At 41.0% G+C, this 25,312-nt stretch overlaps 1 protein-coding gene across 2 annotated transcripts; it reads right to left on the bottom strand.

Moving 5' to 3' along the window:
• Window positions 1-1,961: 1,961 nt before the first annotated feature.
• NFYB (nuclear transcription factor Y subunit beta) lies at window positions 1,962-25,098 on the bottom strand. 2 transcript variants are annotated; one of them, XM_075856654.1, is made up of 7 exons: window positions 24,789-25,098; window positions 14,479-14,572; window positions 8,615-8,748; window positions 6,666-6,863; window positions 5,079-5,160; window positions 2,354-2,433; window positions 1,962-2,094 (listed from the first exon to the last, which is right to left on the bottom strand). In XM_075856654.1, exons 2-7 carry the CDS (start codon window positions 14,570-14,572, stop codon window positions 2,062-2,064), a joined length of 621 nt encoding a protein of 206 aa, XP_075712769.1. In that variant the 5' UTR covers window positions 24,789-25,098; the 3' UTR covers window positions 1,962-2,061. The 2 variants fall into 2 exon arrangements, with proteins under 2 accessions (XP_075712769.1, XP_075712768.1); XM_075856653.1 differs by lacking the exon at window positions 24,789-25,098 and adding an exon at window positions 24,561-24,634.
• Between the last annotated feature and the right edge of the window lie 214 nt (window positions 25,099-25,312).

The raw sequence follows: 25,312 nt of genomic DNA, 5'->3' as shown, positions 1-25,312 counted from the left end.
TGAAAAAATAAAAAAGTTACGGCTCAGAATAGCGTGTCCCAGAAAATAAATTATTTTATAGAAACTTAATTTTATTGTGCAAACGCTGCAAAACTTAAAAAAAACTATACACATATGGTATCGGCGTAATAGTACCGACCGTCAGAATAAATTAAAACGTAATTTATTGCGCACGGTGAACGCTGTAATAAATAAAGAATTTAAAGCGCCAAAATCGCTGTTTTTTGGTCACCTTAGCTCTAAAAAAGATCCTGAGGGGCCAAAATGCTCACTATACCACTAGAAAAATTCCTTGAGGGGTGTAGATTCCAAAATGGGGTCACTTTTGGCGGGTTTCCACTGTTTTGGTCCCTCCGGGGCGTTGCAAACCCGACACGGCACTGAAAACCAATCCAGCAAAATCTGCGCTCCAAAATCCAAAAGGCGCTCCCTCCCTTCTGAGCCCTGCTGTGGGTCCAAACATCAGTTTACGACCACATATGGGGTATTGCCGTAATCGGGAGAAATTGCTTTACAAATTTTGGGGTGCTTTTTCTCCTTTATTCCTTGTAAAAATGAAAAAATTCTATGTTTCCACAGAAAAATAGGTGATTTTCATCTTCACAGACTAATTCCACTAAATTCTGCAAAAAAACTGTGGGGTCAAAATTCTAACTATACCCCTAGAAAAATGCCTTGAGGGGTGTAGTTTCCAAAATGGGGTCACTTTGGGGGGGTTTCGGCTGTTTAGGTACCACAAGACCTCCTCAAACCTGACATGGTGCCTAAAATATATTCCTAAAAAAAGGAGGCCCCGAAATCCACTAGCTGCTCCTTTGCTTCTGAGGCCTGTGTTTCAGTCCATTAGGACACTAGGGCCACATGTTGGATATTTCTAAAATCTGCAGAATCTGGGCAATAAATATTGAGTTGCATTTCTCTGGTAAAACCTTCTGTGTTACAGATTTTTTTTTATTACAAATGAATTTCGGCAAAAAAAATGAAATTTGTAAATTTCAGCTCTACTTTGCCTTAATTCCTGTGAAACGCCTAAAGGGTTAAAATATTTTCTGAATGTGGTTTTGAATACCTTGAGGGGTACAGTTTTCAAAATGGGGTGATTTATGGGGACTTTCTAATATATAAGGCCCTCAAAGCCACTTCAGAACTGAACTGGTCCCTGAAAAAATAGCCTTTTGAAATTTTATTGAAAATATGAGAAATTGCTGCTAAAGTTCTAAGCCTCGTAACGTCCTAGAAAAATAAAAGTACGTGAAAAAAAATTATGCAAACATAAAGTAGACATATGGGGGATGTTAACTAGTAACTATTTTGTGTGGTATTACTATCTGTTTCACAAGCAAATACATTTAAATTTAGAAAAATGCTAATTTTTGCACATTTTTGCTAAAATTTGAAGTTTTTCACAAATAAATATTGAATTTATCGACCAAATTTTTTCACTAACATAAAGTACAATAGGTCACGAGAAAACAATCTCAGAATCGCTTGGATAGGTAAAAGCATTCCGGAGTTATTACCACATAAAGTGACACATGTCAGATTTGAAAAAATAGGCTGTGTCCACAAGGCCAAAACAGGCTCAGTCCTGAAGGGGTTAAGCAGAAAGAAAATAAGAAAGTAGAAAAGAAAATCACACATCACAAGTTACGTAATTTTCTTTATTTGATTTACAAAAGAAGTTACATGATTCAATATGAAAATAAGAAACTGTCTACAAATCTCAGACAGTAATAAAGCATTAATTTACAATGCATACAGGAGTCAGAAGAACAACTCTTGTACAAAACAAGAACGTAACTCTAAATGTTTTTAAAATCCAATACTTAAAATCTATGTAGGGGGAACAAAAAGAAACCACAAACGTGGGTGTTTAATCACCCTACATCACATGCCCAAGGAAGCTACATTACAGCAACTCAATATACAAAAATTAAATTAAAACAAGAAAGAAAAAAACAAAATAAAAACCTCTCACTCCAATGCAATTCAACATAGCATTCAAATATGTATAGCTTTCTTCCTGACTCATGTTTGCAAATAGTACGGACAATTTCAAAATCAGGAAAACTGGATCTGTTGAACACCAGATATCTGTGGATCAAGAAAAAACTATTAGTGTTTAACGATCAAAAAGAGAAAAGGCATATATTGCTAAATGCATATGAGAATCAGATATAGTATAATAAGGTAAATATTTATTAACGTGTGCTACCACGTAGAGTAGATTATAATTTACACCAAAAAGCAAGACATCATACCGCCACTTTGAAAGCACCAATCATGGATGTGTTTTATAATAGTCATCGCCATCATAAACGAAAAGCATGCGTCAGCATGGGAATGAACATACCTGTTGATAAGAGGTTGTATAAACCATGACATTTTGCTGCTGTCCATCTGTAGTTATTAAACCAGCTGGTAACTGACCTGCTGCAAAGCAACACAAAAACAAATATAATTTCTTAGCAAAAAATAAAGTACATGTAATGTTTCTAAATGTAGCAGGCCAGAATGGGTCATTTAATTCACTCTTTGAAGCTACAATGTTTGGGTGGGTACACACCTATAAAAGCTAAATTGTGTGCAATGATAATACTAAGCAGCCACCCCCCTCATGAATAGTGGGGTTCAGTATATTGCACCTGTGTCATCTCCCTCTATGATGCATTGTGGTTTGCATCCTGCTGGGAAGTGGTGCGTGTACCTGCCCTTAGGAGTAAGTACGGCCTGTTCAGGGATTTTAACCCCTTCCCCCTGCTGGCATTCTGGGCCCTAATGTCCAAGCCATTTTTTAGATTTTTCCATTGTCACATTCGAAGAGCTGTAACTTTTTTTTATTTTTGCGTCGGCATAGCTGTATAAGGTCTTGTTTTTTGCGGGACGACTTGCAGTTTTTATTGGTACCATTTGAGAGTAGATGCGACTTTTTGATCACTTTTTATCCCATTTTTTTTAAGTCAGGATTAACAGAAAACAGCAATTTTTCCATTGTTTTTTATTTTATTTTTTACGGCGTTCATAGTGCGGGTTAAATAATGTAATAGCTTTATAGTCGGGGTCGTTACGGACGCGGCGATACCAAATATGTGTAACTTTTTTGCTTTATTGTAGTTTTTTTTAATAGTAAAGCATTTTGTAAGGGGAAAAGCTGGGTTTTTAAATTTTTTTTTCACTTTTTTTTTAAATTAACTTTATTAAACTTTTTTTACTTTTTTACTAGTCCCACTAGGGGACTTCCCTATCCTCCGATCGCTATTATAATACACTGCAATACTTTTGTATTGCAGTGTATTACTGCCTGTCCGTTTAAAACGGACAGGCATCTGCTAGGTCATGCCTGCGGCATGATCTAGCAGGCATTCGCTGCAGGCAGACCTGGGGGTCTTTATTAGACCCCCGGCTGCCATAGAAGACACAGACACTCTGCGATTTTATCGCCGGGTGTCAGCGAGATGAGAGGGAGCTCCCTCCCTCTCTCCAAAACCATTCAGATGCGGTGCTCATATTGTGCACCGCATCTGAAGGGTTAAACAGGTGAGATCGATACTAATATCGATCTCACCCGGCAGAGCAGGGACGCCCCCAGCCCTCAGCTGCTTCTGGCAGCTGAGAGCAGGGAGATTTCACGGCTCCCTGCTCTGTTTACTTTATTCTACAGCAACGACGTAGTTTGGCGGCGCTCTAGAATAAAGCCCACTAATGACCGCCGTAAAAAGACGTATCGGCGGTCATTAAGGGGTTAAATGAATATATTTATTTTTCAGTGATTTGTTTACAATGTTTGTAAGGTTTTACACTGGCACATTTTAGGGAATGTATTATGGCCACAACAGCCGGCATCCTTAGTTCTACTGAACTTGGATCACCATGGAACCCAACGGTGGTTTCGGTTTGCTTCAGAAGAACGGTAGGTAAGATGTTTTGGGTGTAATATAGAGCCGAATATGTGTCAATGTCAAACCAGCTGCATTCCAACAGCTAGATTTGTATTACATGTGAGGATAATCGATTAAACTGAAATTGGATCCCAAATTGGGAATTTTTTTCAAGCCTGTTTAGGTATAAACCGTTCCCACACGGAATTCAAAATATAGTCATGTGAATGCAGTTTAAAAATGCAAATTTTCAGTGATCGGAGAGAGGTGGGGGGGACGGGGATGGGACACACCTTATTGATTTCAGTTTTGTCGCGTAGCAAAGTCACAAAAGTCGCATTTTGTATGGAAACCGATGAGTTTTTACGCCATTCTCAACACTTTTTTAAAGGGGGCATAGCTTGCATAAGGGGTGGGGCCTCCACAGGCTGACAAATTTCTTATAATTTAAGCATGCCGGGCCCGTAACTTGCCCCTTTCGCTTGTCAGACTATTCCCCCATTGGACAATAAAAATAAAAAAAAGAAGGAATACTCATTTCACCTCTTCTCCCCTTCGGTTCCCCTCAGCATTCCACGCCTGATACAAAGTCCTGACATCATGCAGCGACAGGACGTTATATGGGACGCAGAACTGATGACGTTAAGTGCATGCGTCGCATATAAGGCCCTGACGCTGCTCGGCAACAGGACCTTGTATGAGATGCAACATGCAGGGGGGATCTGGAGATGGAGAAGAGGAGCGGTGAGGCGAATATATTTATTTTAAATCTGATTTGGGGAGAGGATGGATGACGCATGGCCAGCGGAAAGATGCAACAGATTTATTAAAAGGCGGGTCGCATCTTACTTTAGCGAAACACATAGCGAAGACTGGTGTATGAAATGGCAGTATTAGTTAATCTACCCCTAAATCTCCAGTATGCAGCCATTCCCTGCCTCAACGAGGTCATCACAGAACTACATTGTCCAGCATGCCTACGTGTCAGGTAGTTTACTTGGAAGCATTGAATATATAATTAATATATTCTTCAATCTGTGCATATAACGCCCACATGTATGATTTAAGGGATTTATCGATTTAAAAATAAATATATATATACACACACACATTTTGTTTTTCCGAACCACCAGTTCTAGACGTTACACAATACAAATCTTTGTACAGCTACGCATACACCCTTGTTGAATATAAACTTACTAAACGCTTCGTCCGTGAGTTCCTCCCCAAGCCCATCTCCTGCTGTAACAGTCCCTCCAATTCCCTTTTCACCTTTCATCGCCTTTTAAAAACAGAAATAATATGGTTAATCAGTGTACTCCTCTTCATACACTCATCTTTGTGAACTGCGTGCACAATTGTTCCCCAATATGCTGCAAATTGCAATTTGGTAAATAGGTGGCAACAGTAGCACAGAAATCCAATCCCCCATAGCTCCCTGTCCTAGAACATAGAAGGGGATTCTTTACTGTAAGAGCAGTGAGACTATGGAACTCCATGCCAGAGGACATGGTCATGGTAAATTCATTCAGGGTTTATTTAAAAAGGGACCTGGAGGCCTTTCTTGAGAGTTATATAGTTACTGGAGCTTAGTCGTTGATCTGGAGATTTATCCTGGGATATATTTGGCTTCTGCTTTCATTAGACCCTACTATAATATCCCATGCCCCTCTCAATCCCAGATCTCTTCGGATTAATCCTGCACCACCCCAGGAGGAAATGCGTAGGGATGACAGGGCCTTCGGGGCGATCACCCTATCTTATTAAAGATACTTCATGAAGGTACAACTAGGAAGGGGACACAATTTATGCAGAACAGACGTCTGAATCATAGTTGACTTCTAATTCCCTATGTATTGTCCAGGATAATCTAAGCGGGCCTTTTGATATAAATTCAATTAATCAACCAGGGTGGGGAACACTTAAGAGGATGAGTATCTGTTGGTTTATTTTACACCATCCTCTGCCCTGCTGCTGATTTTGAAAAGTCCCAGATAGCCCGTTTAAAAAAAAAAAAAAAAAAACTATATGAAAGGTTTATCCTTCTGATTCAGTAAATTGTATTTCACTAAAATTACACTGACATTTCAGCATTATAGAGATGATTAATAAAAACGCAAAGTAAAAGTCCTGCTCAGTGACTAACTAGGTCACTGCTTTCCTTTGATTTGCTATTTAAAAAAAATTCAATACGGAACGCATTAACTATTTGGAAGGCTTATTATACTGCCAACGTGCCCAATGTCCAGATTCTTTTTAATTAGAAGATTATAGTAAAAAATATTTTTTTCTAATCGCAATATTTTAAAATATGTATTAATTATCCGTTTTTTTTAGCACGGCTAGATTAGATTTGTCTCATTGGAACCGTTCTATTTCCAATTAAATACTGCTCTGCTGTTGAAATAAATTTACATTCATCTCTGGTTACTTGCAGGCAGCAACCTCTTAAGAGTCTCTGCTGCATATTTTTGGATAAACCTCATGTTTGTCTCTCCTGGAGAAAGGACGTTTCGCTGTAATTAAATTAGTCTTATTTGGGGATCATATAGATTGTCTTAATTCAGTGACCAAATATGAGTGTGCTGCCACAATCTGCATAACCTACATATTACATCAGCAAACGGAGCACCTGTTAAGCATTATGTAGCAGCGGGTACCACCTGTTCCCAAGTATTAAACTAGGGGGTCTGCGGCTGTCCACTTGCTCTTTAACAAACAAGCCTCAAGTTTCAGTTACACAAGATTTTACAGTAGTTAAAGTGCTTGCACAAGGGCAGTACCAACCTCTCTGAATTTCTGAAGGTATAACTTTAATGGTTCCACATAACTATCAAATCCTAAAGTTGACATCGCAAAGAGAATGTCTTCCCCGTTGATGGTCTTGCGCTTCTCTTGATGACACCTCTCACTTGCTTCAGATGTTATAAAGCTAATGAACTCGCTCACACATTCTTGTACACACTCCTTGGCATCTTTTGCGATCTAAAAAAAAAAAAAAAAAAAGGTGCAAACTGGTTAGATAGAAAGCATTGTAACTGCTCTGGCAATAGGTTTTACTTTGAAGGATACATTTGTTTAGACCATTTACTTTTAATAGTTCTCAGAGGATTACTTTCTCATATAAAACAACTGTATAAGGGCAGCGTTAGGTTCTAGTTACACTTGTGTTATGCTTTGTACCAAATTTCACAATAAGGCCTAGTTCACATTACCGTTGTGGCTTCAGTTATAAAAGGAAGCCACAACAATGCTGGATCAGTCGCCTGACAAACCCAACTGACATAGTGGGAGGCCTGTTGGATTCCGTTGTGATTTCATGTCATTTTGACGTGAATAGCAGCTCTGATTGCATTGCTAGTCTTTGCGTCAAATCTGTGGAGACTGCCGAAGGAGACTCCAAACCGAGCCTCGGACGCCAGTGTGAATAGAGCCTTACATGTTCTGCAAAGTTCTTTTATTTGTTATAATTTAGTAATGAACTGTATGGCTCCGCCCCACTGGTTATAATATTAAATTGTACTTCTTGGGGACCTTTTGTATAGAGTATATGACTAATGCCACGATTGGATCTCATTGTGACATTAAGTTTTCCTATAAAATGCGTACATAGCACACTAAAGTGATCTTAAAATGTAACAATCTTTTACAGGAGAAAAAAAGAAGCTTTTATTATTCTGTAATGTGAGGGCACTAACTTTCTTTATCAAAAAGTAAAATAATCAATCTCTGGTTATTTTGGATATTCAAAAGACAAACTCCTTATCTGTCCTGAAATGTACATTGTAGATTCCAAGTGCTCTATCTAGTAAGACATCTGAGGGTATGTTCACACGAGGTCATTACGTCCGTAATTGACGGACGTATTTTGGCCGCAAGTACCGGACCGAACATAGTGCAGGGAGCCGGGCTCCTGGCATCATAGTTATGTACGATGCTAGGAGTCCCTGCCTCACTGCCGCGGACAACTGTCTCGTACTGAAAACATGATTACAGTACGGGACAGTTGTCCGGCAGCGAGGCAGGGACTCCTAGCGTCGTACATAAGTATGATGATAGGAGCCCGGCTCTCTGCAGTGTGTTCGGTCCGTCAATTATGGACGTAATGACCTCGTGTGAACATACCCTTACACTGAGGAGTCAGCCTTTTAGAATGTTTTAAGAGAAGCAGATTCTTTTTTTCTTCATAGTGGTGAAAGGACCGGACGCTCCCACAACACAAAAGAATTTACTCCCATATAGCGAAGTTGTTTTCTAGGTACAGAATCGATACAAATAAAGCCATAAATAACGTTCCCTTTTTTACAGCTATGTGCAGAGCTTATAATTCATTATGTAAAATTGCCAGCCCTTGCCCAAGCAGCATGAACACAAAACCTACTATACATGGGACATAGAGACCTGGGAGGTTACAGTTTATGGACTAGAGATAAGCGAATTATTAAAATTAATTTGTTTTCTAGGGACTGTCAAAACCGCAAAATTAATTGCTCATTTCCAGACATGATGAAATTGGGCCTAGTTCTAAAATTATTTATTGGACTGCAGTCATGAACCAGTTAAAAATAAAAATGAGCCAAACTATGCCAAAGAAAATGCAGACATGGGACCGGTCTTCTCACAGAAAAGAGAAGGCTAAATATCTTCGCACCTCTTCTGCCTGAAGCATATTATTAACTGCTGGGGCAAAACGAGGCTGTACGGTAGATAGAAAAAGTGGACTCTGTAGACATTACTTTTCCTGTTTGTGGTATGGCATTCTTCATTATCCTTGCCACATTGGCAATTGGAAGGTAAATATCTTGCTCTCTGAAACTTTCTTTAGAGCCATTTGTGTCGTCTGGATCATTTAGACTGTCCTCTGTGTCTCCTGAAACAATTAAGAGGACATGCCAAGTTAGTAACATTTTGTTATGAACTGTAATACAGAGCTACTTAAATGTGTACAACCATTTCATAAAAAAAATAACATTGTACAATGAAAAGTTATACAATTTTCCAATATACTCTCCATGTCAATACCTCACAGTTGTCAAGATCTCTGCCTGCGGTCATTCAATCAGATCCTTAACCCCTTCATGCAAAATCACATAACTGTACGTGATGAAGGTTAAGGGGAAGTATGGAGCGAGCTCACGGGCTGAGCTCACTCCATACACAGCGGGTGACTGCTGTTACACGCAGCCGACACCTCCCTGTAATGAGCGGAATCAAAGTTCACTTTGATTCCGCCCGTTTAACACCTCAAATGCTGCGATCAATCGCAACTGTGTCATTTAAAGTGTTCGAATAAGGGGGCGCCCCCTCAAACACACGATCGCGCCCCCCCATGGCACGTTTGGCCGGTTACAACGGTTGCTATGGCAGCCTGGGGGCCGAACAAAAGCCCCCAGGTCTGCCATCTTTGTACACCTTTCAGGGCCTCAAAGGAGACGGTCAGAATCACGATATACTGCAATACATTAGTATTGCAGTATATCATGCAAGGGATCCAACAATCGCTTCTTCAAGTCTCCTAGGGGGACTAATAAAAAAAGTAAAAAAGTTAAATAAAGATTTTTGTTACAAAGTATTAAAAGTTCAAAAAACCCCCCTTTTCACATTTTTCCCCTAAATCAATGTTAAAAAAAATAAGTTAACATAACTGGTATCGCCGCTTCCGTAAAACTCTGACCTATCACAATATAGCGTTTTTTAACCCGCTCAGTGAATGCTGTAAAAAAAAAAAAAGATATATATATATATATATATATGTGGGGTTAGTGACTGCCTCCACTTGTTGTTCTTGCACTCCTCCCATTCTGCCCTGGGTGATTTTAATCAGTTCAATGCTGGATCCTACCATCCCCAGGTATATATGTAGGCTTAGTCCCAGTTCTGGGTGTATGTGCAGCGTAGGTTCCCACCTTACAGAGGTCGCCTTGTCGTGGCAGGTGGGCTAACACTTTTTGATCAAAATGTGCACTAAGAACCTCCCTATTTGTAAGTAGATTTAGCTTTAGTGCATATTTATTTATATTTAGTGGTTTAGGTGGCATTAGTGTCGCAGGGTGCTGTCACCATTCTATGTTTGCTGTATATCTGCAGTCATGGGTGTTCTTGCACCTGCATACATTTTGTATCATTTAGTTGGAATGTGCTGTTCAAATTTTTGTTGTGCTTATGGTATCCATATATGTGGGGTTAGTGACTGCCTCCACTTGTTGTTCTTGCACTCCTCCCATTCTGCCCTGGGTGATTTTAATCAGTTCAATGCTGGATCCTACCATCCCCAGGTATATATATATATGTAGGCTTAGTCCCAGTTCTGGGTGTATGTGCAGCGTAGGTTCCCACCTTACAGAGGTCGCCTTGTCGTGGCAGGTGGGCTAACACTTTTTGATCAAAATGTGCACTAAGAACCTCCCTATTTGTAAGTAGATTTAGCTTTAGTGCATATTTATTTATATTTAGTGGTTTAGGTGGCATTAGTGTCGCAGGGTGCTGTCGCCATTCTATGTCTGATTATATATATATATATATATATATATATAAACACGCAAATTGCTATTTTTTGGTCACCTTAGCGCTCCAAAAAAATTAAATAGAAAATTATCAAAAAGTCGCATATACCACAAAATGGTATCAGTGAAAACTACAGCTCGCCCCGCAAAACTTAAGCCCTCACATCGCTAGATTGATGGAAAAATAAAAAAAGTTATGGCTCTCAGAACACGGCGACACAAACGTTTTTTAATTTAGCAAATGGTTTTATTTTTTTTTTTAAAAGTGGTAAAACATAAAAACGAAAACATATAAATTTGCTATCGCCGTAATCGTATCAACCTGTAGAATAAGGTGAATATGTAGTTTTTACCGCCTGATGGACGCCGTAAAAACGAAACCCCCCAAAATATGACGTAATCGCTGTTTTTTGCCCATTTCACCCCACAAATTATTTTTTTTCAGCTTCCCAGTACCGCGATATTACGCAGTAAATGACAGAGAGATTACGCTTTGCTCTGCTGTAACTACCACAAAAACAGTAACGAAGTGCAGAGATTGTGAATAGACATCCCGTGGAATGTCTATTCACTGTCTAAACACTTCAGTATTGTTAATGTGTTAGTATAAGACAGCACATAAGGATCGAGCAGGATCCCTATGCGCTGAGTAAATGAATGGAGAGGAGTGCATGACGCTGATTGGTCAGCGTCATGCACTCCCCTGTACAACGCCCACTTGGTCTAAAGTAAAAACACGCCCACTTGGGCATTAAGTAACTCATTAGCATAAATCATAAAATGCTAATAAAAGTGGTGAAAACAGATCGGTTTATTAAATAAAAAGAATTACTGTCACTTACATTATAGCGCCCATCTCCTTATGGAGCGCCATTTGGTTTACAAGAATAGCTTTCGGACACTATGTCACATTGAGCTGAGGTACCAGTACAGTAGAAACCCACAAAAAATTACCCCATTTTGGAAACTACATCCCTCAAAGAATTAATCTAGAGGTATAGGGAGCATTTTGACCCCGCAGGTGTTTTGCAGAAATTAGTACACAATTGTTGCCGCAGATTAACAATTGCCATTTTTCCCACAGATATGCCATTTCAGTGGCCAATATGTTGTGTCCAGCTTTTGCCACTGAGACACACCCCCCATAAATTGTTAAGTGGGTTCTCCAGAGTACAGTAATACCCCATATGTGGTCATAAACGGCTGTTTGGGCACACTGCCAGGCTCAAAGGGTCCGCCGTTTGGCTTTTGGAACGCGGATTTGCTTGGTAGTAGTTTTGTTTGGGGTTTTACAGTTTATAATGTGGGGGCATATGTAAGCTGGGCGGAATACATCAGGGCATAATAGGGTGATAAAGGGGTAAATGAATAATAAAATTAATAATCCATGGATTGGTGTGGTACGCTTTGAACCAAACTGAAGGAATGTTCCCAACTGACCTGCACAACGGGAAAGCAAGTAAGCCTTGTACAACGCCATCTGTATGTGCACGGCCAGCTTTATGTATCAAGGGACACGGCATTGTGGTAAATCCAGGGTGTTGTACAAAATATCTGCGCTCCAGTATTGCCTAATCTTTGACTTCTTCACTAGCCCTATAAACAGCACAAGGCCCTAAAATGTCCTCATCTCCGCTGCATCTACGGAATCCGAGGAAACCAAAAAACAGCAATTGTGGCACTGTTTTTTATTATTATTTTGTTTACAGCGTTCACCATGCAGTATTGATACGATTACAGCGATACCAATTTTACTACTTTCCCACAATAAAAATACTTTTTTTTACAAAAAAAAAATCACGTTATAGCGTCGCCATTTTCTCAGAGCCATAACTTTTATTTATTTTTCATTTCATAGAGCGGAGGGAGAGCTTTTTTGTGTGTGACGAACTAAAGTTTTCATTGGTACCATTTTGGAGCACTTGCGAATTTTTGATCACTCTTTATTCCATTATTTTTTATAGACAAGGTGACCAAAAAAATAAATTGTCATGGTGTTTTATTTTTTTTACGGTGTTCGCGGTGCGGGAAAAACATTATTTTTATAGTTCAGGCCGGTACGAATGCGGCGATACCTATTATATATAGTTTTTTTTATTTTTGCCAATGATCTGGGACCATTCTTGTATTTATTACTTTTATAAAACATTTTTTTTTTTTACACTTACTTGGAGACTTGAAGGCCTGATCTTATTGATCCGCTTTAAAATACACTGGACTACTTATGTAGTGTAATGCAGTGTAATGTAACGGTCATTTTTCAACTGACATTTAGTCTATTAGGTCCTGCCTTTAGTAGGACCGAATAGGCTTCCGTACATGGCCGACTAGAAAGCCATTGACAAACTTTATGGTTGCAACAGTAACCATCGGCACCCCACGATCGCTCGCAGGGGGCCAATGGTCTAGAGGGAGCCCCCTCCTGTCAATCACTTAGATGACGCAGTCGCTATTGACCGCAACATTTAACCCGTTAGTGACCGCCAATACGCCTTTTAACGGCGGCCACTAACAGGCTTTATTCTGATGCATATGCCTTTTTACGGCACTGCATCAGGATAAAGTAAACAGAGCAGGGAGTGTCAAATCTCCCTGCTCTCGGCTGCTAGAGGCAGCTGAGGGCTGGGGGCGTCCCTGCTCTGCCGGGTGAGATCGATATTAGTATCGATCTCACCCGTTTAACCCTTCAGATGCGGTGCGCAATAGCGTGCACCGGATCTGAGTGGTTTTGGAGAGAGGGAGGGAGCTCCCTCTCTCCCCCACCGACACCCGGCGATACGATCGCCGAGTGTCTGTGTCTCTAATGGCAGCCGGGGGCCTAATAAAGGCCCCCAGGTCTGCCTGGAGCGACTGCCTGCTAGATCATGCCGGAGGCATGACCTAGCAGATGCCTGGCCGTTTTAAACGGACAGGCAGTAATACACTGCAATACAAAAGTATTGCAGTGTATTACAATAGCGATCGGAGAATCGCATATTATAGTCCCCTAGTGGGACTAGTAAAAAAGTGAAAAAAAAGTTTAATAAAGTTAATGAAAAAAAAAAATGTGAAAAAAAAATGAAAAACCCAGCTTTTCCCCTTACACAATGCTTTACTATTAAAAAAACCAAAATAAAGTAAAAAAGTTACACATATTTGGTATCGCCGCGTCCGTAACAACCCCGACTATAAATCTATTACATTATTTAACCCGCACGGTGAACGGCGTAAAAAATGTAATAAAAAACTATGGAAAAATTGCTGTTTTCTGTGAATCCTGACTTTAAAAAAATGCTATAAAAAGTGATCAAAAAGACGCATCTACTCAAAAATGGTACCAATAAAAGCTACAAGTCGTCCCGCAAAAAAAAGCCCTCATACAACCGCATCGGCGAAAAAATAAAAACGTTACGGCTCTTCAAATATGGAGTCACAAAAACAAATAATTTTGAAAAAAATGCGTTTTTACTGTGTAAAAGTAGTAAAACATACAAAAACTATACAAATTTGGTATTGTTGCAATCGTAACAACCAGCTGAATAAAGTTATGGTGTTATTTATATCACACGGTAAACGCCGTTGATTTAAGACGCGAAAAAGAGTGGTGAAATTTCAGGTTTTTTTCTATTCCCCCCCAAAAAAAAGTTAATAAAAGTTAATCAATAAATAATATGTCCCCCAAAATGGTGCTATTAAAAAGTACAACTTGTCCCGCAAAAAACAAGACCTTATACAGCTATGTCGACGCAAAAATAAAAAGGTTATAGCTCTTGGAATGCGACGATGGAAAAACATAAAAAATGGCTTGGTCATTAAGGGGTTAAGAAGTGAACCATCGGCAATCAGAGAACTCCAATCTCCGCCATTGCAGCGAGACGCCAGCCGTATATTACAGCCGACATTCAGGACGTGACTGTACGTCTATTTGCGTTAAGACATCCTTAACGTGGACGTATAGTCTCGCCCTTTTGCGGTATGGGTTAACAGTCTCAATGGACACTAACACTCTCACAATGCAAAAATGAAAAGCATGTAATTTACACAATAAATTTGTAACTAAAACGATCACCCATTGATGTAGAGAAACAAGATCTAGACAATAAGGATTCAACACCTACCATCATGGGGCTGTATTACATAGTGGCTTCCGCCAATGTAATCAGCAGAAATTCCTAACTGAGATGTGTCTGTTGTAGAGTTATCACCATCCATCTAAAAATGGAAATATAATGGTTAGACTACTTTCATATTGCTCAGATCCCTAGAACATCACATACAATATTATATACATACACTGTGCACAATTATTAGGCAAATTGTATTTTTAAGGATTCATTTTATTATTGAACAACTACAGTGATGCCGGTCAATCCAAAATGTTAATAAACCTCAAACCTGAATATTTTTTTTTTAACAAATGTTTTTATTGTGATTTTCACCATAAACAATTCTTTTACAATGAAACAGAAACATCAAAGCGACAAGGGCATTGTGATAATAACAACGATTGATATTATAGCAGAAGATACAGCTAATCCTGTGCATAAAGATCAGAAATATATGGGTGTCCGCCATGTCAGTAGCTAGGTAAGGAACAATGCCCCTATCAGTACAGTAAATCATAAGAAATAAAATAACAGCAAATCAAAACTAAATCAGCACTTTGCTCAAGTGCAAACAAAAGTTCCCATGTGGAACTTAGAACCTAGAACCAGCCATGCTCCCCACATTCCCCAAAACACTGCCACCCAGCAAATATTGTATACCCTATTCCCTTGTGGTAGGCACAGGCATAAATGCCCCAGAGTGTATTAATGGGAAACCTGCGGTCCCGCCTAACAGGTTCCAAAACGTAGGTCCGGGTTTCACATATATTGTTATTATGACATCGGTGGTGATCCCATCAATACCCTTTCCTGGTACCACACAGTGCTCTGGAAATTGGTCTTGATAGCCTCCCTAACTCGTTGTGGAAGAACAGAGATAAAACTTCCCCAAGTGTCAAAAAAAGATTCTATGAGCACCGTCTTACGTATTGAGGTTTCCGTCCAGTCCATCCCGAAGAAAAATGTGAATTTATCCAAAAACAATTGGAACGGCGGCGCTCGTTTTGGCAACCAAGTGTGCAAAATAGATTTTACACCCGCTGCCGCTATCATATGCAATAATTTACCTGCTCCCAATGTATAGTTATAACATCTTTTGTCCAGATATCCAAAAGTAGCCCACAAGGCATCATTAGGAACGAAGTTAGTCAGGTGTGTTAAAGTAAAAGTTCTTATTCTATCCCAAAATTGTTGTATCACCGGGCATGTCCACAGGCAGTGATATAGATTTGCGTCAGCCTTGCCACATTTAAAGCAATTAGAGTTAGTATATATATATACCCATCAGATAACCCCTTGAGGGAGTAAGGTATGCTCTGTGACATATCTTCATTCTCATCTCCAAATACCTGGCAGATGGTAAATATTTATAGGCTTGCTCTAACGCTAACAGTATATTCCCATAAGTTAGAGTGGAGTCATCTAATACCCATTTGGAGAGGGAAACTTCAGTGTGTGTAGAGCTTGATAGTTTCGAGATATCGCTCCCCTAATACGCAGGAGTTTGTTGAATTTTGCATGTACAGCGGGGTTCCAATCCCTGTCAGTCAGTTTATGTAGCAGAGTGTTAATATAACTTCTCGCCTGAAAATACATGAAGTGAGGGAACGGTACATCCGGATATTTTTGCAGAAGTTCTGTTCTCGTGTACATCCTTTTTTCCGCAGCATGCAACAGACAATGTACATTCTTGATACCTGCCCTGAACCAGTTACCAAATATAGCAAGGGACCCACCCAAACCTGAATATTTAAGAAAGTAAAAGTGAGGTCTTGGCTATAATATCTGTGTGCATAATTATTGGGCAGCTATTATTGTGCTGAATTATTATGTAACTAAGTGAAAAAGGAAAATTCACATCTCACTTGTTTATTTTCTTCTGTTATTCTCACATTAACAACTCAAAATGTACAAATAAAACACTTCTGACATTTTCCCAAAAAATAAATAAATCAGGGCCCACTATAGCCACCCATCTTTTCAATAACAGTCATAAACCTTCCATCTATGGAGTCTGTCCGTGTCTTAATCTGTTGACGATCAACTTTTTGTGCAGCAGAAACCACAGCCTCCCAGGCACCGTTCAGAGAGGTGTACTGTTCTCCTTCACTGTAAGGTCTTAATTACACAAACGTGTGCGTTTTGCATGCATTGCAGTTCCGTGTATCATCAGTGTTTGGTGCGTGTCTGCGTTATTTTTGCGCGTATGGCATCCTTATGTCACGTGGTTTTGACGTATGCAAAATGAAATTAAGGAGGTGGTTTTCTTTTTCTTTTCATCTCGAGCAACTGTTGCACGAATCACGCACAGCCTGGACGTGATGTTTATTCAGAATCCTGACACTTCTGAATCTTTTCTGTGAGATTCTAGCAAGGCAAGTGTAATCTCGTTTGAAATGACAGGTTACATCGTAATCTCGCGAGATTACGCTTGCCTTGCTGTAAATCTCAGAGACGCCACAGACGTGTCAGGATTCTGAATACACATCACGTCCAGGCTGGTGGTGATGTATATTCATTATCAGGACACTGCAGTAATGTTAGCGTTTGTGTATGTGGCTGCACATAACGATATAGCTATATCGCTAGTGCAGTGTAAATGAATGGAGGAGTGCATGATGCCGATTGGTCAGCGCCATACACTCTTCTGTACAACGCCCACTTGGCCGAAAGTAAAAAAACACGCCCACTTGGGCATTAAGAAACTCATTAGAATAAAGCTAAAAATCGCTCATAAAGTGGTTTAAAATAGATAGTTTTTCTAAATAAAAAGCATTACTGTCACCTACATTACAGCTCCGAACTTCTTATATAGGAGATAGGGTACTTATAATGTGGTGACAGAGCCTCTTTAAGGCCTTTACTGGCTAGCCATGCAGTGGAGTACTTTAATGCATGCGATGGAGCATTGTCCTGCATAAAAATCATGGTTTTCTTGAAAGATACAGACTTTTTCCTGTACCACTGCTTGATGAAAGGGTCTTCTAAAAACTGGCAGTAGGATTGAGAGTTGCTTTTTAGGCCATCTTCAACATGAAAAGGTCCTGCTAGCTCATCTTTAATAATACCAGCCCATAGAAGTACCCCACCTCCACCTTTTATTTTATGTATATGGCACGTGCACACGGGTTACACGCAGTGTATGTGTTCATGTTATATCTAGTGTATGTATACTTTATGTACACAGGTTATATAAGACATGCAGTGAATGTACAGGGGGGGGGGTTCTATGCAGCGTATGTATACAGTATATACAGGGGTATCTATGCAGCGTACGTGTACAGCAGTTGCCCAATCTTTTTGGACTCGAGGCACACCTGGAAAAAAAAAAAATTCCTCAGGGCACCCCTACCAAAAATTGTTTAGAGAAAGACGGAAAACAGCTAAAAACAAGCACTGCACTCTTAGGCTGGATTTACACGACCATGTTACGTCCGTAATGGACGGAACGGATTTCGGCCGCAAGTCCCGGACCGAACACAGTGCAGGGAGCCGGGCTCCTAGCATCATAGTTATGTACGACGCTAGGAGTCCGTACGTAATGTCCGTACGTAATGTGCTCGTGTGAATCCAGCCTTAGAGTATGTTCACACAGTGGTTTTTTGTAAGGCCTCATGCACACGACCGTAGCCATGTGCACGGCCGTGATTTTCAGGTCGGCCGGGGGCGGTGTGTCACCCGCGAGCCGCCCGCAAATCGCGGGCCTTGCACATGGCCGCGCCCATTATTTGTCCAGGCTCCTGGGCCATGCACGGACCGTGGAAACCACGGTTGTGTGCATGGCCCCATAGGAATTAATGGGGCCGCAATTCTCACGTTCCTGTGCATGGGGCAAAAGGCAGAAAAAAATCTGCCTCAACATTCCTTCAGGAATGTTGAGGCAAATTTTGACTTGACAGCGCTGTTTTTTCTGCGTCCTATTAATTTCAAATTGGAGGTCAGAGGAGGAAACCACTTGAAGACCATCAGCCCCCCCCACTCACAGTAAAATGATCATCAGCCTGCCACTCACAGATGCCCCCTGCAGATAGTGCCACACAGGGAGCTAAAAGCGGCACTATGTATAGGAAGGGGGGGGTGCTATCTCCAAGGGGGCGGTGTGTGTGTGTGTGTGTGTGTGTGTGTGTGTGTGTGTGTTATAGGGCTGGGCGATTTTGCCAAAAATTAAATCTAGATTACTTTTTTTTTTTCTCAACAACATGGGCAATTTTAAATTTGAATCTCGATATTCTTATTTTTTCTGTTCATTTAACAGTAATACCAAGAGATAATTTAATACATTGCTTTCTTTATATAAAGAACTTTAACATATACTATAGTAATTATACGTAACGTCTCAACTTTTAACCTCTGCAAATACATTTTTCCAATTGTATTTCTGATGAAAATTTTTTTTTACATTTAAATCGATTATAATTGTGTTCCCCAGCAGGGAACAGGTTAACAGAAGCTATAATCAATGACGCACTGAGTGCACTAACATCCCTCTCTGCCTGTCACCACCTCAGCCGGTCTCTGACATTGCAGACAAGAGCAGTGTAAAGGGCCAGGCAGATAGCGCAGAGCGGGCATTCTGGTGAGAGATTACATCAGTGTCTGAAGTGTGAGCAGGACCCTATGAAGTACCGACCCCACGATGGGGTATTAAATGACATTAAAGGGAACCTGTCACCAGCATTTCACCTATTAAACCAGCAATACCTGGTGGTAGTGGGTGAAAAATCATTTCTATATAACCTATAATTGTCTTCTTAGTCAGCTCTGTAGCTTTAGTATTTAGCTTTTTAGTGTTCCCACACCGTATGCTAATGAGCAGAAAAGAGTCAGATCTTCGTTTTGAAAAGAGTCAAATCTTCGTTTTGAAAAGAGTCAAATCTTCGTTTTGAAAAGAGTCAAATCTTCGTTTTGAAAAGAGTCAAATCTTCGTTTTGAAAAGAGTCAAATCTTTGTTTTGAAAAAAGAGTCAAATCTTCGTTTTGAAAAAAGAGTCAAATCTTCGTTTTGAAAAGAGTCAAATCTTCATTCCTCAAGTCTTTCCGAGTTTACCTCACCTTCTAGATTGACAGCTCCTCGCCTTCCCCCAGCACACAAAATCCCGCGCTTGTGCATTTAAGTCCTCTTCTGGTGTGTGCGCACAAAGGGACGCCGGATTATTACGATAAAAGGCGCAAAACGTTTGCAGACCGTTATTTACAGTCGGAGGAAGAGTTTAGGAGAGGGGATAACGGCAATGAACTTTTTATAGCAGCGGCCAGTGAGGGATAAGTAAAGTTCAATAGGTGAAATGCTGGTGACAGGTTCCCTTTAAGGCTGGATTGACACGACCGTGGAATAAGGTCCGTGTGTCAGCAGGATTTCCCGGCCCGACCATGGTACACGTGAAAAGGACTCCTGGCATCAAAGTCATTTAGGCTAGCCACACGACAGTAAAAAAAAAAAAAAATGGCCATTAAAAACCGATCAACTGTCACTTTTTCATGTCCAATTTACATCAGTGTGTCTCCAAATAGATTTCATTTGTCAACACCACAGTGCCCATGTAGATAGTGCCACAATGTCCCTGTAGATAGTGCCACAGTGCCCATATAGTGACATAGTGTCACACCCCACCTAGTTTGCAGCACCACCCCTTGTAGATCGTACCTCCACCCCCCTTGTAGATTGCAGCACCACCACCCCTTTCTTGTAGATAGCACCCGTGTAGCTGCCACTAGGAGCTGAATCCCCGGGCAGAGGTTGCCGACGCTATGACCGGGAATTCAGCTCCTAGTGGGAGCTACAGTGGCACTATCTACAAGAAGGGGGGGGGGGGGGGTGTGCTGCGATCAAAAAAGGGTGGGTGGGTGTGGGTGATCTACAAGAGAGGGTGATGGTGCGATCTACAATGAGGGGGTAGTTGGTGTGGCTAAATACTAGGCCTTTCCACAGAACTGCTGTTCCGCACTGTATCATTTTGTTCAATACAGAACAGCAGTTCCGTGGGGAAGCAGGGACAGAACGGGGCGCAGCTTGTCAGACAGGGCAGACCAGGCAGAGTTTCCTCCTGCAGCACGGCGGCGCCACTCAAGAATCGATTCAACGGTTCTGCTAAAAAACAAATTGTCAGTGGCCTTGAAGGCAAATTCATTTGATTAATCGCGCAGCCCTAATACAGTATGTACACGGGTTAGATGTAGGGAATGTATAAGGAATGTACAAAGAAGATAGATAGATATATATATATCCATCTATAAACCCTTGTACATACTGTATACATTGGCTACGTACAAACCTGTGTAAATACTGTATGTATACATGCATGTAACCCATATATGTATACAGTATATATATATATATACACATACACACACACACACACACACACACACACACACACACACACACACACACACACATACATACATATACAGTGAAGGAAATAAGTATTTGATCCCTTGCTGATTTTGTAAGTTTGCCCACTGTCAAAGACATGAACAGTCTAGAATTTTTAGGCTAGGTTAATTTTACCAGTGAGAGATAGATTATATTAAAAAAAAAACAGAAAATCACATAGTCAAAATTCTATATATTTATTTGCATTGTGCACAGAGAAATAAGTATTTCATCCCCTACCAACCATTAAGAGTTCAGCCTCCTCCAGACCAGTTACACGCTCCAAATCAACTTGGTGCCTGCATTAAAGACAGCTGTCTTACATGGTCACCTGTATAAAAGACTCCTGTCCACAGACTCAATTAATCAGTCTGACTCTAACCTCTACAACATGGGCAAGACCAAAGAGCTTTCTAAGGATGTCAGGGACAAGATCATAGACCTGCACAAGGCTGGAATGGGCTACAAAACCATAAGTAAGACGCTGGGTGAGAAGGAGACAACTGTTGGTGCAATAGTAAGAAAATGGAAGACATACAAAATGACTGTCAATCAACATCGATCTGGGGCTCCATGCAAAATCTCACCTCGTGGGGTATCCTTGATCCTGAGGAAGGTGAGAGCTCAGCCGAAAACTACACGGGGGAACTTGTTAATGATCTCAAGGCAGCTGGGACCACAGTCACCAAGAAAACCATTGGTAACACATTACGCCGTAATGGATTAAAATCCTGCAGTGCCCGCCAGGTCCCCCTGCTCAAGAAGGCACATGTACAGGCCCGTCTGAAGTTTGCAAATGAACATCTGGATGATTCTGAGAGTGATTTGGAGAAGGTGCTGTGGTCAGATGAGACTAAAATTTAGCTCTTTGGCATTAACTCAACTCGCCGTGTTTGGAGGAACAGAAATGCTGCCTATGACCCAAAGAACACCGTCCCCACTGTCAAGCATGGAGGTGGAAACATTATGTTTTGGCGGTGTTTCACTGCTAAGGGCACAGGACTACTTCACCGCATCAATGGGAGAATGGATGGAGCCATGTACCATCAAATCCTGAGTGACAACCTCCTTCCCTCCACCAGGACATTAAAAATGGCTCGTGGCTGGGTCTTCCAGCACGACAATGACCCGAAACATACAGCCAAGGCAACAAAGGAGTGGCTCAAAAAGAAGCACATTAAGGTCATGGAGTGGCCTAACCAGTCTCCAGACCTTAATCCCATCGAAAACTTATGGAGGGAGCTGAAGATCCGAGTTGCCAAGCGACAGCCTCGAAATCTTAATGATTTACAGATGATCTGTAAAGAGGAGTGGGCCAAAATTCAATCTAACGTGTGCAAACCTCATCATCAACTACAAAAAACGTCTGACTGCTGTGCTTGCCAACAAGGGTTTTGCCACCAAGTATTAAGTCTTGTTTGCCAAAGGGATCAAATACTTATTTCTCTGTGCAAAATGCAAATAAATATATATAATTTTGACAATGTGATTTTCTGTGTTTTTTTTTTTTTTATATAATCTATCTCTCACTGGTAAAATTAACCTAGCCTAAAAATTCTAGACTGGTCATGACTTTGACAGTGGGCAAACTTACAAAATCAGCAAGGAATCAAATACTTATTTCCTTCACTGTATATATCTCTATCTCCTTCATATAACCCGTGTACATACACATATATATATATATATATGCATATATAGTGTATGTACACGGGTTATATGAAGTAAATGTATACAGTACGTACATGGCTTATATGCAGTGAATGTATACTGCTTATATGTAGTGAATATATACAGTATGTACACAGGTTTGTATATATACAGTATGTACACCGGTTATATGCAGTGTACGTATAGTGTATGTACAGGGGTTTATGCAGTGTATGTACACGGCTTACATGTAGTGAATGTATACAGTACGTACACGGCTTATATGCAGTGACTGTATACCGTACGTACACGGCTTATATGCAGTGACTGTATACCGTACGTACACGGCTTATATGCAGTGACTGTATACCGTACGTACACGGCTTATATGCAGTGACTGTATACCGTACGTACACTGCTTATATGCAGTATATGTATACAGTATATGTATACAGTAGCGAATATATACAGTATGCACACAGGTTATATGTAGCGAATGTGTACAGTACGTACATGGTTTATGTGTAGTGAATATATACAGTACGTACACAGGTGTGTGTGTGTATATATATATATATATATATATATACACACACACACACACACACACACAGGTTATATATAGTTTTTGTCTACAGTATTTAGAAGGGTTACGTGCATGTATGCGGTATGTACACGGGTTAGATATAGCGAATGTATACAGTATGCACACGGGTTAGATATAGAGTATGTATGCCTGTTATATATAGTGTATGTACACAGGTTATACGTAATGAATGTATACAGTATATACATGGATTATATGTAGTGAATATATACAGTATGTACACAGGTTTGTATATATGCAGCATGTACACGTTATATATATTGTATGCATACAGTATTTACACAGGTTATATGCAGTGAATGTATACAGTACGTACACCACTTCTATGAAGTGAATGTATACAGCTTATATGCAGTGTATGTACACGGATGATATGTAGCGAATGTATACAGTATGTACATGGATTATATGTAGTGAATGTATACCGTATGTACATGGATTATATGTAGTGAATGTATACAGTATGTACGCAGGTTATATATAGTGTACGTATGCAGTATTTACAAGGGTTGTGTGCAGTGTACGTATGCAGTATGCACACGGGTTAGATATAGCAAATGTATACAGTATCCACACGGGTTAGATATAGCAAATGTATACAGTATGCACACGGGTTAGATATAGAGTATGTATGCCGGTTATATATAGTGTATGTACACAGGTTATACGTAATGAATGTGTATATACAGTATGTACACAGGTTTGTATATATACAGTATGTAGAGGTTATATGTAGAGAATGTATGCAGCATGTACACGTTATGTATATTGTATGCATACAGTATTTACACAGGTTATATGCAGTGAATGTATACAGTATTTACAAGGGCTATCTGTATTAAATGTACACGGGTCAAACGCAGTGTATGTACACGGGTCATATTAGACAAACCGCTGTCATTGTTCCCGGGTAAAATATGCTAATTACTGAAAGCCATTTTCCAGTTGTGAAGCATTTTCCAGTTGTTAAGCGGATACATGAACTAGCGAGGACAAAACCCATACACAATCCCCCCTACTCAGTAGGATTCGCCCAGCACACCCACATTACACACAGAAGCTTTATATTGTGTGTATAGATCAGTCCGCCCCACATAGCAGCCCTCGGCGCCGGGAGCAGTATAACCCGGTGCTGCTCCGTAACAATGTACAGCGTTGAACACGGCGCTCTGACGGAGACAATGGAGCCTACAGTGTGCACGGTGGATGTGCCCCGCGCCTCCATTAACAGCACAACAGTATATATCGCCGGATTCCCGGCCACTGCCCGATCATGCCCACCCAGCTCGGCCCATGTCCACCCAGCTCGGCCCATGTCCACGACAATCAGCTTATACAACATCTCGTCTCACACACCCGCCACATATGCAGCGAGGAACCCCCGTCCACCGTCTATCCCGTAGCTGAGCACAACACACAGCAAACACCACACGCACTGGATGTGGGGAAACCCTGCGCTGTATACCCGGAGCTCTCCCATCACGCACAACAGGGCGGACAGAAGCTACACGGATAGAGCACGGTAGTGCTGACAAAGGGAGACATGTCCGACCCGGCCATAGATTCGCGCTGCCTCCGTACCAACAAGGGCACTTTAGTAAGGCGGGCGGCACAAACACTGCCGGCTCCGGACATTTCATTTGAGCTACAGGGAGAATCGGTTAGCGATCATTGGCCGAAGCCAGGCACAAACCTCCAGTGCGGCCCTGGTTGGCTCCCTGCACGAATCGGCTGTTTGGTTGGACAGAAAATGGCTGCGAAGGAGCCAGTCCCAGCGCGGAGCGGCGCTTCCGGGACTCGTCCTCCCCTCCCTCCGCTCACAAGCCAGGGCTGCTGTTCCACAAATGGGGCGACACTCCCTCCACTTCTCTCACTGCGCAGCCGCCAAAACTTTCCACCCACTACATTGTCGTCAGCCACAGCTCTTCCAGGAACTAACAATTCCTCCCGCCTTTAGGCTCTTCCGAGGAGTCAGCTTGTACTCCTCCTGTTATTACTCATTGACACCACGTCTGCACTTCCCCCAAACATGCGCTCTTCTAAATAGAACGTTCACCTCCCGGCCCAGATGTCCTGCGTAGTCGATGTGGCTGTTACGTCACAATATTGATACCCCCTCCGTACTTCTTCAGATGAGCTTCTGACACAAATTGTTCGTATCAATAGTTGATAGTTTGCTTTCTAGATATAACTATAATGAATGTAAGCTATTGATTC

Source organism: Rhinoderma darwinii, chromosome 3 (genome assembly GCF_050947455.1).
Source record: "Rhinoderma darwinii isolate aRhiDar2 chromosome 3, aRhiDar2.hap1, whole genome shotgun sequence".
Lineage (NCBI taxonomy): Eukaryota > Metazoa > Chordata > Amphibia > Anura > Rhinodermatidae > Rhinoderma > Rhinoderma darwinii.
Note: the sequence above shows the minus strand (reverse complement) of the source record. Positions and strands in the feature narration are given on the sequence as shown.